The 14555-nt window shown below is 38.7% G+C and overlaps 1 protein-coding gene across 1 annotated transcript; it reads right to left on the bottom strand.

Moving 5' to 3' along the window:
- Window positions 1-1538: 1538 nt before the first annotated feature.
- On the bottom strand, window positions 1539-13841 carry LOC121528626 (5-hydroxytryptamine receptor 3A-like). Its single transcript, XM_041816141.1, has 10 exons — window positions 13724-13841; window positions 10302-10462; window positions 7612-7656; window positions 7382-7491; window positions 5800-5969; window positions 4124-4316; window positions 2849-3111; window positions 2587-2763; window positions 2415-2500; window positions 1539-1766 (listed from the first exon to the last, which is right to left on the bottom strand). The coding sequence occupies exons 1-10, from the start codon at window positions 13839-13841 to the stop codon at window positions 1539-1541; spliced, it is 1551 nt and encodes a 516-aa protein (XP_041672075.1).
- Between the last annotated feature and the right edge of the window lie 714 nt (window positions 13842-14555).

Raw genomic sequence — 14555 nt, 5'->3', positions numbered from 1 at the left:
ACAAACAAACAAAGAAAGATAGAAAGAAACGGAACCCTTTACATAACCCCTGCCGATTTCATCGGTATGGGTAATAAGCTCTCCAAAAACTGCTCCATGGTCCATCTTTATGAGAGCATGGTTTGGATCCTTCTTTCTGAGGTGACCTTTGCTGTGGGGAAATGCAATACTTATTCATTGCTGCACTGCTTCCTGCGTTGGCGCCACATAGTGGTGAGAAGTTTCACCACCCATCACAAACTTTCTTTTCTACCTGCATTTTCATCACAGTGCAGGGGTTAGTGCTGTTGCCTCACAGCAAGAAGGTTCCTGGTTCGCTTCCTGATCAGGGCCTTTCTGTGTGGAGTTTACATGTTCTCCCCATGTATGCGTTGGTTCTCTACGGGTACTCCGGCTTCCTCCCACCACCAAAGACATGATCATTAGGTTACTTTATCACTCTAAATTGGCCTTAGGTGTTAGCGTGCTTGGTTGTTTGTTTCTATATGTCAACGCTGCGACTGACTGGAGACCAAGCCAAGGTGTATACCGCCTGTAGCCCAGTGACAGCCAGGATAGGCTCCACCCCCTGCAACCCCCAAAATGTAGGCAAGCATTACAAGTATGTAATGGCGATTTAATCAACTAAAATGTTTGGCGACCACTTTTTTCCCATGAGGAGGATGAGACTAAGATTATCTTGAAATAAATCTTTCATAATTAAACTGATGAAAAAACTTTTTTGAGTTTCCTTAAGAAGACTTAATTCATTCCCAAAATAATAATTTATACAAGATGCCTGGATCACATTCAAGGTCAGCATACAGAAATTAGAACAATGGAAATAATTCAAAATTAGCAAAATATCTGACATAAAAAGGGCACAGTGATATTCAAATGTAAAAAAAAACAGCTGGAATTTACATGAAATAACTGAAAACGCAATCAGTACAACATACAAAGACAAAAATGTGGTTGTTTGCATTTTAATAGGGAAAGAATTCAATTAATTGTTTATTAATGCAACAAGTGTCAAAGGCAGCACTGATCACAAAAATGCTTTCAATAAAAATATGTTGAAGCATTGTCTCATAGGTATCTGTTAAAAAAATCAAAAGGGTTAAAATAAAGTCAAACATTTTGTTTATTTTCTCTCGGCTATGTGATCTGAATTGATGAACTTAAACATGTATAACCTTGCAAAGCAGATGGATTTGCCCGTTTCTGTGTTTCTCACTGGTGAATACATCTTGCAAAGCTCCCGTCTGAACAGTTTGGGCCCGGTTAGAAAGTGACAGAACCAATCAGCGACGAGGGGCAGTCCTGTCGGGCACGGCGGAGTCATGACGGAAGCAAGCAGCAACAATAGGGCGGTGTAATTATGGCGGAAGACATTAGCGTGGATGCTGCAAATTGCGTCAGTTTTATCAGAACTTGACGGCATTTCTTCGATAATAGAAGAACAAAAACAGCATTGAGTTGTTTTCTTTTCAAAAACGACAAAAGTCATGTACTGACATGTCTACAGTCACCATGGTCATGTTATGCAGTTATGGAGTCTAGTCGTTCCATTTTGAAAAGATAACTGTTAAAAACAGAATGACCACTGTTACATAGCAGATAAAGAACACTCTGTTAAATCGCTCAGCTACTCTGCTCCAGTATCCTGGCTTCTCCTCTTTCTTCTTGTTTTCTAGAAGCAGGTAAAGGGTTTTCTGGATCTCCTGAAGCTCTTCTGAAAGCTTCTCCAAGGCGTGACACTCGTCTATCAGTTTGCTGCTGCTGCCCTTAAAAAAAATAAAAACAGTTTCAAACACTTGAAAAGAAAATAAATTGAACCATTTCCAAATGATATCCCGTACTTTTCCTGTATTAAGAGTATAGTGCATTTCGAAAACCAGGACTCATACAGTACTGTGCAAAAGTCTCTTTTTTTAACAGTTCATAGATGACCCATCACTTAATTGTTAAGAAAAATATTAAATTGTTCACAAAGTTTAAAAAAAGGCTGCATAGGTTTCCCTTTTTACTGAGCACATCTTCAGCTTCTCCAACTTCTACCAGCTTCTTTATTAAATCAGCACTTCCCAGAGATTATTCCTATTTATCTGTAGTTTTAAAATCTCTTTCTCTGTTCATATGATCCTGAACTATCAGTTATCTTAATCAGCGGTTTATCTCTGCAGAAATTATTTCATTGCATTAGCGGTCTATTTTCATTCTTGGAAGTAAAACCACTCCTATTCAGGCTCTTTCCGGAAGAAATGGCATATGGTAGACTGAGAATTTTGCACAGTACTCTGCATGCTCAGTTTTATATTCTATATTAAGAATGTTACAGGTAGCAAAAAAGCAATAGTATAAACAAGAAAGGAATGCACAATGAAACAGGAAAAAGCACAGGTAGGTGTGAAGGTGGCGTTCATATTTCTAACCTCTTTGGCCAAAGATAATAGTTCAGATGGAGTTTCGGCAGCAGAGCCATCATAGATGGAAGAACAGTGAGTCCATTTGTTCACCTCTGTAAACAGATTCTGAGATTAAGTTGAAGGTATCTAGGACTGTTATGATCATATAGAAAATGGTGCATAATGGTCATAGTCTCACCTATGTGATGATTGTGGAGGTTGTTGACCCCCTGTTTGTTATACTCCTCAATCCGCTGCTGGTCTTTTTCTGATGTTGTTTCTTGGGACAACAAATCCTTATTCATCAGGTACATCACCAGAATTGTCTCCAGGAGGCTCAGGAACATCAGACCAAAAATCCCAATACAGTAAACCGCTGGGAGATAGGGGGTAAAACATCAAATCAGACTAAAGTTACTCAGTAAGAAGTGGTTAAGTAAGTATGTTCTATTCCTTAATACCTATAAGTGGGATCCTGTTTGACGAAGCTGGCAGAATTTCATTCAAAATAAGTTGTAACACCGTGACAGCAAGCAGCACAGTGACCTGATAACCGAGCTTCTCACCCCCACTGTCTGAGATCAGGAAGGAGGCCAAGTCCAGACACAAGAAGAACAGGACCGGCAGCAGGAAGTTGACGATGTAGAGGATGGAGCGCCGCTTCATGGTGATCTGTAAAATGATCATAAAGGAAAATGTGGATGATGTTCGTCCCCCTCCATACCTAACAAGAAAACTGTAAAGCTAATACAATGCAGATCTAGCACTAAAGTTTTGCTCTCACATCAGCTAACCTGGACTTAATGCGATACATTTACTGAACGGATGGATGGAAAACTCCAGCTAAAGTTGGAGTTAAAAATAACCATATTTTTGCTTTTGAGAGACCGTCTTATGTTGCTAATTTTGTGAGGACAGACATAGGTACACCTAACCTTGCAAAGCAGATGGATACGCCCATTTCCGGGTTTCTCACTGGTGAATACATCTTGTAAAGCTCCCGTCTGAACAGACTGGGCCCGGTTAGAAAGTGACAGAACCAATCAGCGTTGAGGGGCAGTACTTTTGGGTGCAAAGAACAGCAGTGAGTTTTTTTTTTTTTTTTTTGTTTGGGTCAAAAATGACAAAAGTCATGTACTGACATGTCTACAGTCACCATGGTTCGCATTATGCAGTTCTCTATGGAGTTTACTCCTTTGGTGGCGGCTACAACGTAATGTGATTTGTTGCTCTGACTGGCCCGTAAAGATGTGACAGACAAAACATTCATCCAATCACCCTCCAAGTTTTCTTTTTCAAAGGCTCTGCCCTTTCCCAAACACTGTCTATGAGAGGTTTACCAGATGGATGTGGGAAACAAATCCATCTGGCATGTCAGGTTAAGGTACACCATTATCCTGCAGGAAATTAACCAGTTAAAATCTACTTGTGATGCTGATTTTTCTGCAGCTTTGCTTATTCAAAGAGATATCCCCATTTGTAATATGCAGTACTGTGCAGAACTTGTAGGCATGTTTGGGCCAAAAAATTGAGGTTGATGTGGGGTGTAAATGTGGCCAGTAAGCAACCAGGGCACCACTGGGCAGGAAGGATTGACACAACCTCTGTCATGCTCTGGATGTCCCTGCATATTACCAGGGTTATGCCTAAAACATGCCTAAAACTTGTGCACATGGCTCTGGATATTCTTATAAAACCGAAACTGGATCACTGCATCTGCATGATGATAGAGCTACTTCCTGCTGTTTGGCGTGTATTGAGTTGTACATACAGTGTAGACGATGTTGTCCTGGCTGACCAGATCAGTGGCATTGATGGTGATTACAGCCATGTTGAGAAACAGCCATTCATACTGGGTCCTCATCACCTCACGAGACCACTCTGTGGCCTCAGAAGAGTTGTCGCTTGCCTTTAGCCGGATGTCCTTAGCTAAAGTTAAAAAAGAGTGGGAGTTAGTGGTGAAAGATGATGATATGTGTGATCTCAATACAAAGGCAAACAGCCATAACATGTTGCGATAGTCTTCCTCTCTGGTAAAGAGTTTTGAGATAACTTTTGTCATGATTTCTATTACTTCCTCTGGTAGCACTTTATTGTAGTGGGCCCTAATCACCATAGTAATTTCATAGTAATAACTATAATTATGTTGTAATTTCTCAAGAATAAGGAGGCTAGTACCATAAAATAATTTGGAATGTTATATAAATTGCTTGGCAGAATACCACCCAAGTACCAGAGAACAATGTTTTGAGGGTTAGGTTTAGGATAAGGGTTAAGAGTTGGTGTTGGGGTTAAATACCACTTAAGCACCACAGAATTCCCACAATATCAAAAGGGTTAGGGTTAGGGTAAAATACCACCCAAATACCTAAGAACTGCCACAATATTACAAGGAATTACTTTATACTTGATACATTATTACTAGGTAAATAAGATCTAAATATTACCACATTTAAGAATTATTACTTACTTTATTATTTAGTGCAACTTCAGTGCTTATGTAGGAACATCAATTTGAAACACTTTGTTTTTCCCAAGTGTATTAGATTATAATGAATGCAAAACTTTTTGAAACCACACTGCAGCATGCAACAATTCAATTATTGAAAGCAATAATATCCACCTTTTCACCTAAGAGTGTCTTTAAAGTCACTTCCATTTCCACAGAGTGCTTGGTTGCATGCTTTCAGCATTATGTAACTTTGGCAACAGGTCTGCAGTCATCATTAAAAGTTTGAGTCAAGTCAGCAGTCTTCACTTCTTTTGGTCTAAGTTTGAAACGTGTCCATGGTTATGACTTTTACATTAAACTTTTGCAGCAGACAAACTTCTCTCATGAGAAGTGCATATAGATTTATAGCTCTATTTCACAAGATGTCTTGGTGCTGTCTGATTTAATGGCTGTGGTTTTACATTAGCAACCCAGGCGTGGATCTGAGTGCACTTAAGCCCAAAGTCTGGTTCCATTTAGTCAGTGTGAAGATTTTACTGTACTGAGACAGGGTACAGTTCCTACTGTATGTCCTTGAGCATGGACAGGACATGTGAACACAGTTGTACCCATAGTGGAGTTGTAAAGGCAAATATTAATGTCTCCTGTCTCTTTAAAAACCAATATAATGGAGCCATTTCATCCTCTTAACTACAGACAGATGTAGAAGTAAATAAAGAAATTAACTAGTCAAGAGACATACTGGACATAATACTGGACAGGTTTTTTTCAGTACAGTCATGTAGTTTGGATGGGTGAGTAAAATGCCTATGATCTATATGCAAGCAGGAAGCTAAGAAAATGCTACTCTATGTTCACTATTTCCTTGTTAAGTTTTATCAGTAAAAAAGTTTATAGGCCACTTTTATTTTCAACATGAAATTCAACACAATTTGCTTTCATTTCCAGATGAAGTCTCACCTGTATGTATGACAGACTTGAAGGTAAGGTTGCATTTTTGAATGTCGAAGGGGAATTTGTAGATGTGCATCCTGCAGGTGCTGACCAGCACCATGTCGTTGTGGATCTCAACATCGCCTTTATCGTTGATGGTGAGGTAAGGACTGGGAGGGGCTTTATCCTTCTCTGTCCTGTTTGAGAACAGGTGTGAGCACAGAAACACGACATCAGGGAGTTTACTAGCTTCAGCTATTGTGTCAGCTAATGTCCTACGATATATCAGGGATTTGTGTAATCAGAGATGTGATTAAACATTATAATCCTAAGAGTAGGCACCACAATTGCTGGTTGTTTACACTAAAAATCTGCATTAATGTAAGTCTGCAATGCCAGTTACATACGGTTTTAAAGCTGTAGCACAGCCTCCTCCGGCCACTAGATGGGGCTGTAGTTCCTGTTAATGGTCTTTTCCCCTCTTTTGCTGTCACTTTGCTGTAAACCAGCACAGTAAACTGAAGTAAACTGGAGGGGCAGAGTAGCCCGATAGGGTTTTTGTCTAGAAAATTTATGATCCCACTTCTACTAAAGTTGGGGTGCTGTGTAAAATGTGATTAAAAACAATGCAATGAGTAGCTAATTTTATTAACCCATATTTTATTCATAATTCAACCTAAACAATATATCAGGGGTTGAAATTGAGACATTTTACCATTTCATGAAAAAAATCAGCTCATTTTGATTTGATGGCAGCAACACAACTCGAAAAATAAGAACAGGCAAAAAACACCACGTCTGTCACATGACTGTGTATATAAGGAACATTTTAGAGAGGCAGAGTCTCCCAGAAGCAAAGATGGGAAAAGTTCACACTCTGCATTAAAAACAAGCATGATTCTGAAGTGGAAATCACTGCATGGGCTCAGGAACATTTCAAGACATTACTGTCTGTCAACAAAGTTTGCCATGCCATTCATGGTCATGATCATAGCTCATTTAAAATGGACTGACTCAAAATGGAAAACTGTTCTGTGGTCAGATGAGTCAAAATGTGAAACTCTTTTTGGAAACCACAGATGCCATGTCAGATGCCAGATGCCAGGACAACTTGTTATCAGTGCACGATTCAAAAGCCTGAATCTCTGATGGTATGTGGTTGCATTAGTGCCTGTGGTTGGGGCAGCTAACACATCTGGAGGGGCATTATCAATGCAGAAAAGTATATCCTGTCTGGATGGGAGCATGTGTTGCATAGGTCCTCTTTCAGGGGGGGCTTTTCATATTTCAGCAAGACAATGCTAAACCACATACCACATTTATCACAACAGCATGGCTTCACAGTAGAAGAGTCAAAGTGCTGAACAGTCCAGACCTTTCAGCCAATAGAAAACATGTATCTACAGAATGAAAGTCAAGCAAAGAAGAACCAGGACTATTTCAGCTGGAATCCTACATCAGACAAGAATGGGACAACATTCCTTTCCCAAAACTCCTACAACTGGTGTCTTCACTTCCAGACATTTAAGACTGCTGTTAAAAGAAGAGAGGATGGTACACAATGGTAAACAGATCTTTGTGTGTTAGTCTGTGAGTGAATCAGACTTACATTTCTTCAATGGTGAGATCTGGCTGCCAGAAAAAATCAGCAGGAAGAGAAACATTATCAATTCCACAAAACTCATGTGGATCCCAGGAAATGTATTCATTGTGCCATCTCTGTGGAGAAAAAAGACCAGTTATTTAAGATATGTGGAAAATACAAGGTAAAGTGTAAAAAAATAAACCTTTAAAAATGTGATGCCACAAAAACAAGGGAATAAGTTTCCACTAACTCACCATGACTGTCCAAACATAAGGAATGAATTTCTGCTCTTTCTCAACCTGTTTACAAAACACAGAAGTTAAAAATATCCTCAAAGTAAGGACAAAAAACACACCACTTGTTTATTGCCAATGTGGCATCAGTCGTAGGAGTGTTTAGCATCCAGCAAGGAGCATCGTGTGAATAACGTGTTATCACCTGTTTTTTCTCAATAACTGGATTATTGTCATGTAAATGTACTCAATGTCATTACTGAAGACTGTGGCTTAAATGACAGTAAAATAGGTTAGGCAATATGGTACGATATGCAATACATGGCCCGTAATAATGACAGCACAAAACGGCGGCTCGGCAATAATTCACATTAAATTATATAACAATGCATCATGATATCTGATTTAATAAAACATATGTGAATCTAAGAAAGTTCAGTGCAAATTGTAATTTGCATCTTTTCACTTCTCTCTCCGTTGTTTATCCCTCTGTTAACCTTTTTTTTGCCTGACTCACTTCCATTCACATTGTCACTACAGGAGGAGTCCTAAAGCAGTGATGCTGTGACTCAAACTGGCAGCATCATTTTTACAGCATCATATTTTTTTTTAAATTGAATTACTGGTATTTGACACCAGTGGGTCAATAATATGGATTAGAGCAATGACATAATGAGACAAAGTTATTTCTTTTCACCCAATGCTGTTAATGGACGGCACTCAAAGAAAGCTATTCTAGTTTTCTGACGACACGTCACTGCAAGCAACTCACACGATTCTCTGAAAAAAAAAAAATCCCTTCTAAGGGTGCTTTCACATTAGGCCCAGTTGTATCAAACTGCGTCATGAATCCTCACCCTCCCCCTTCCCTCCACTGGCCTGCTTTCACACTAGCAACTCTAGCTGCATTTCCATTACCCTTAGAAATGCTCAAAATCTAAAAAGCGCAATAAAAAAACGGTAATGGAAACACCTGAATTACAAAAAACCTCTGACATATCGCTCAAAAGTTTTTACACTCTCTTGAGGTGGTTTTTAAGACGTTTCGATATAGAAATATATCCAAAAAGTGCAATGGAACCACTTTTTCCCCATTTACAGGTCTCAGGACATGACGGTGTCACATGACCAGTTCACTCCGAGACAACATGGTGCGGTACGTGTGTACCTGTGTGGACTTAATGTCATACTTACACCCTTTTTCTTGGCTTTTGCCATACCTATGGACTTTTCCTCAGAACTATCATCTGTTATCTTCTTCTTTTGTTCAAAATTATCAAGGCAACCGCTGGAGGTTTAATCATAACCGTACCAACACACATCAGGTTTGGAGCATTCAGCTTCCTTGCAGGGGATACTCATGAGATGAGATACTACGAGAATTATGAGGCCCGAAACGCTCGTCAGTGGAAACACATTCAAAGCGACATTGTACTTTGTCAAAATTTTAGAAATATCACTTTTATTTTGCGAAAAACTGTAATGGAAACACAGCCTCTGATCTGTGCTCAGGCCCACTTGCTCAGTCTGAATCAGCAGGTGGAGGTATGAAAGTAACTGGTTTACAACCCTGCCAACCCTAGAAGAAGAAGCTACCATGGCAGCCACCCGGGTCATGACCTGAGCAAAGATTGTTCTTGTTTTAACCAAGATAAAACAAGAACAGATTTAACATCCTGCAGCCATGGATGATCTAAAATCACTTTTTAATTTGCCAGCAACTTCGCACTTCGTATCTGCACATCTACGTGCAGCTCAGAGGATTAAATGTGCTCGTGCTGTGCAGATACAGCTGTTTTTGAGGTGACAGGAGGCTTTCATTGCCTTTGCATTTCATCGCACTGACTCCAACTTGTATTCATCCATGAGATGAGTCACAGCAGACCATTTATTGACTGGATTCTGATGATTTTTCGCCTTTCATTGAGAAAAAATGTGAACAAACTGCTGCACCGTGTAGAGAAGTTTATTTCTTACGATGACGTCATAAAGCTGATGTGATGCTTTGTCCCGTATCCAGGCACGGCTCATCCAAACCATGCCAGAGTCCACTTGAATCGCACCAAAGACAACCTCCCCAAGTGGGCCCGGGCCTGGTGTCGGGGAGTGGTTCATTTGCATTCACACTTATGGAGCCCGGGAGTGACATGAACGTTTTTATTTTTTTAATGTACGCGCGCAATTCAGTATCTCGCATGAGCGTTTTATTCGTATCGTATCGTATTAAAAAAATAACACGTTCATGTCACCTCCTGGGCTCCATACACACTTACTGAAATGAACAGGGCTTTGGGCTCAAGTGCACTTGGATCTTGGACTGGGCCCCTAGTGTGAAAGCAACCAGGAGCAATTTGTGGGAATAGTATGTCTTTCATCAGCCCTTTGATACAAAGACTGACAAAGGACAACAATATTTTTACAGTTTGCTCATGCCAGCCCTAAGCATTTTCTCTTGACTTTGTATGTAGGGGAATATTAATTAAAAAAAAACCCAAAACATCAATTATATTTGTGTAATTTTTAGATTTTGTTGCAGTTGCTCCGTAGCATACACCCTAGAGATATTGCGGTTTTCCTACATTAGTTCTGTTCTTATCACAGTGAAACTGATACAAATTTCAAACTAAGCAGAAAAAAATACCTTAATAACCTTCTTCTAAATAGTGATCAGAATACTTTGGAATTCTACGAACGAAGCTTTGAGCACTCACCACGTCTAAAATGGCATAAAGCAGCACTTCCAGGGAGACACTCGTGGGGCGTTTGTAGTTTCTAACAGGCCGGGTCATAGAGTACAGCTCTTTGTTTTGGGTCAGGTTCAGGTACTCTACAACATCCTGATAGCTACAGTTACGTTCAGGAAACACCCCATCTACAGAGAAAACAATGAGAAAACACTGTTTATAAAATAGATTTATCTCAGTAAGTAAGAAATGTGCTTATCTGGTTCTTGAAAGTGCTCCACAGTTTCCTGTATGAAACATTATCCTTTATATGGAGGTTTTCTTCTCCTCTGAAGTTCATCACAGCAGCAGCTCTATACACTTTATTTGCAGTAAAAGATACTGCGGTCACAAAAACGCCATTATGAGGCAGGCATTGGCAGGAAGCGTGGTTTTATCTCCTCAGTCCACTCGTGGGTTCAAATGTAAGCATAAATCATTTTAGCTTAGATGTTGCCTCTTGATTACATATCCATCAGTCACCAAGTATAGCTAGCAGCACAGTTTTAAGACTCAACATTGGCTTGGACTCATGTGTCCTCTTAAGAAAAAAAAACATGTCCTAATTACTCCTCATGACCACACAATGGTCAAAAGGGCCTTATAGTCACTTTTTATTCCAAGGCCGGGGGCAGCACGTTTCCAGGATTTCACATCACAAGAATGCTTTCATTAATTTTTATCAAACTTTTGACAAATGTTCAGAAAAATCAGAGATAAATGATGACATTTCTAATATTAGGGTCAAAGGTCAAGGTCAATTGGGCCTCATGCTCCTCCCCTGCCATTTTTGTAAGCCCAATTTCTTGAGTGATTTTCTTCAACCTTTGCATATATGATCATCCTGGCTTAAAAAGGACCCTGGAAGTCCATGTGCAAGGTTTTGGGACTCATTCGCATCCCTTGCTTGTCATTGCAATAGAGCTCAACAGCATGGTTCCAGGAGTAAAAATACTTGTTACTTTCTCCAAAGTGGATTTGTTAATTAGCTACTTTATCAGAAGTTTACAAGCCAGACTTACCGCAAGATACCCAAGAGTGAAACAACATTATGTGCTCTTGTAGAAGACAAAGTTTGTAAAATATCAACCTCTTTTAAAGAAAAAATGTGATCTCAGCAAAAATATTCTGCAGTATCCACAATGCTTAAGTGTCACAACATTCTCCGACTGGTAGGGCCAGTTTTAACCCATATCACTGTGGCAGGAAGCAATATACACCAACTACAATGTACTAAAACATTATCATTTAAATGTTAACACTTCAATAATGATGAGGGCAGAAAAATGGAACATAAATGGTCTGAACGTTTAAAAGTACCTGTTCAGTGGACTGTGGTATTTGCAGTTTCAATGCTTGTTTAAAGATATGTACATAGTCTTATAACTTTGCCTTTTTCACCATCTTTGAATGTCTTTTTTGTACCCAAACAAAAGTTTTAAATCAGGTAGCTTGGTTAGTGTATTAAAAGTGTTTATATAATGATTTTTTTAAAATGTCAGTGAAGGAAAGGAAGCTCACATCTGGAACAAAAGCTGCCAAAAAAGTGGGCGAGCACTCTCAAGACTGCTTTGAGGGATTTTCTTCAAGCTTTGACCATTATGTTCACCCTCCTTTTAATGATAAATTGGTTAATTTTTGGAGGTCAAAAGTTAAAGGTAAATGTTATTAGGCCTCATGGTCAGCCCGTGTTTATGACATTTGTTTTTCTTGATCTACAGTGGTACTTTGCTGTTTGGCAACTGGGAGCTTTGCAGAGGCGTTAAAGTGCCAGGCAGAAGTTCTGATTGAATTTTTAGACAATTTAAATGGGTCAGTTGTTTCAGGTCATGGGGATTTTTAATTCTTTATGTGTCTGTTCATATCAAATATATTGAAGTTGCACTGGAATAAAATTTGGTAGCACTTTATTTTAGTGGGCCCTAGTTATCTTGTAACTTTATAGTAATAAGTGTAATTATCCAGTAATTTCACGAGAACGAGGTGATAATAACCTTTAAATACATCGGCATTTTACCAACTAAAATCTGACAATATTAAGGAAGTATTGACCTACTGATAATGTTTAAAAAATCAAGTGATTCCTCATGATGCTGTGGTAATTTTCTGGTAATTTGGTGGTATTTCCCCTGACCCTAACTCAAATCCTAAACGTAACCTTTTTAATATTGTGGCAAGTCTCTGGTAAAAGGTGGTATTTTACCCTGACCGTAGCCTCTACTATAATCCTTACGCTAACCCTGATAATATTTCCTCAGTTCTCTGGTAATTAGGAGATTTTTTTTTGCCTGACCCCTAACCTCTACTATAATTCTAACCCTAAGCTTAATAACACTGGGGTAATTCTCTGGTAATTAGGAGGTATTCAAGTAATTTCTAAGCAACAAGATCATAATTTATTAAATAAGTTGCTTGATAATTACCAGATAATTTCGTTTTTTTTTTTTTGTTTGTTTGTTTGTTTTGTTTTTTGCCCACTGGATTAAAGTGAGTCCTTAATGAGAATTTTCAAGTAATCCTTTGGTTAAGGGAAAGGGTTAGGGTAAGATACCACGCTATTTACCAGAGAAATGCCACAATATTATAAGGAATTACTTGATAATTAATTCAGTTTATAACAAGGTAATTACCATCTCATTCTTGAGTAATAAGATAATGACATATTTTATTATAAAATTATGGTAATTAGGGCCCACTAAAATAAAGTGTTTCCATAAAGGGATATATTTTTGACACATGAATACATAATAAAAGTTTTTGTTATTATCCCAGCCTCACACAAGTCTTTGGTCATTTACTCTGTGCTGATTTAGCTCAGTGCATAGACCAGAACCAGAACCCAGATGTTTGGTGCCTGTCCTCCCCCACCTTGTTTCTTGTTTTTCTCCTGCTGTTCCAATAAATGCAAAAAAACAATAAATAAACATGTAAAATGAGTATTTACACGCCTGCATGTAAATGAAACGCCATGGGAATCCCTTCTTTTAAATCACAGAGTAAAATGTGTTGTAACTGCAAAGCATTTTATCTAAACTGAAATTTGAGAAATACTTTTTTTTTTTTAATTTAATATGAAGGCTTGGAAATGCGTGGCCTAAATGAAGACAGAATTTGCTTGATCTGCTTTCTATATCTTGGTGTTCTTGTTCTCTTTTTCCATGCTGACAGGCCCGTGTCTGTGGTAATCTTCACCTCGTTAACAGGAAACACTTTACATCAGATTGAAAGCGCTGTGGTGAGTCCTCATTTATGTAAATAGATTCCATCCCTACAAACACCAAGCTGCAATTCATGCAGATATTCAGCTTTTTTACCCTTGAACTTTTCTGACTGAAACATGTCAACAGAATGAAAGTGGACACTGCAGGAGATTTCTGAGGAAACACCTGAAAGATAAAATTCAAACTTACCTGTGAGGGAGAGAATAAAGAGGAAACCAATGAGCGGCATGACTGCAAAGACTGTAAGAATCCAGAGCAGGATGTGAGCCTCTGTCCCTTCAATGACTGTAGAAAGAGGGCCGGGCATACGCGATGACAGAACATTTATGTTTTTTTTAAACCAGTGTTATTTGTCTATGTCATTTGAGGTTGGCAGTCACTCCCACAGCGGTAATCACAGCAGCTCTCAGCGCTCTTTAAGGGGAAAACTAGACGCACAAAAGCCCCAAGTGGAGACACAAATGGGCTGTAATGACTTTTTGGTGGTAAATGTAAGTCCAGTAAATGTAGCCACTGAACATTTTGTCCACAAATTCACACACATTAAGGAAAAATCAAATCTGGGTTTGTCAAGATGATCTTATTAAGGTAGGAAAAGCTTTTATGGATGTCCAAGAGGGACATTCAGGTGTCAGTATCAATCACCTCCTTACTGAAATCATACATTTGTCTAATTTTACCATCAATTTTAAAACTTATGTAGTATCGATTTAACTCTAAGAAAGTTTTTACTGCTGCTTAAAGTCACATTTTAAAGCGTCTTTAACAGACAGAAAGGAGTTAGTTACATAAATAATAAAGGGTCCATAAAGGTTAGGACAATGTGTAAAAATGCAGATAAAACATAATGCAATGTTTTGCTAATCTTATAACCCCTTTTATTCACAAAAAAACATAAACCTGTCAGATGTTGAAACTAAGAACGTGGAAAATATTAACCCCATTTTGAATTTGATAACAGCAACACAGACACAGAGTTTTGGGAGAGGATTACTGCCCCATTCTTGTCTGATGTAGGACA

This window comes from Cheilinus undulatus, linkage group 20, assembly GCF_018320785.1.
Source record: "Cheilinus undulatus linkage group 20, ASM1832078v1, whole genome shotgun sequence".
Taxonomy (NCBI): Eukaryota; Metazoa; Chordata; class Actinopteri; order Labriformes; family Labridae; genus Cheilinus; species Cheilinus undulatus.
Note: the sequence above shows the minus strand (reverse complement) of the source record. Positions and strands in the feature narration are given on the sequence as shown.

Coding starts and splice junctions, on each gene's coding strand:
- LOC121528626 (XM_041816141.1), bottom strand. CDS start 13,841: ATGCCCGGCCCTCTTTCTACAGTCATTGAAGGGACAGAGGCTCACATC. Junction 7,492..7,611: donor CTTATGTTTGGACAGTCATG/GTGAGTTAGTGG, acceptor TTTTCTCCACAG/AGATGGCACAATGAATACAT. Junction 5,970..7,381: donor GATCTCACCATTGAAGAAAT/GTAAGTCTGATT, acceptor GTTCTCAAACAG/GACAGAGAAGGATAAAGCCC.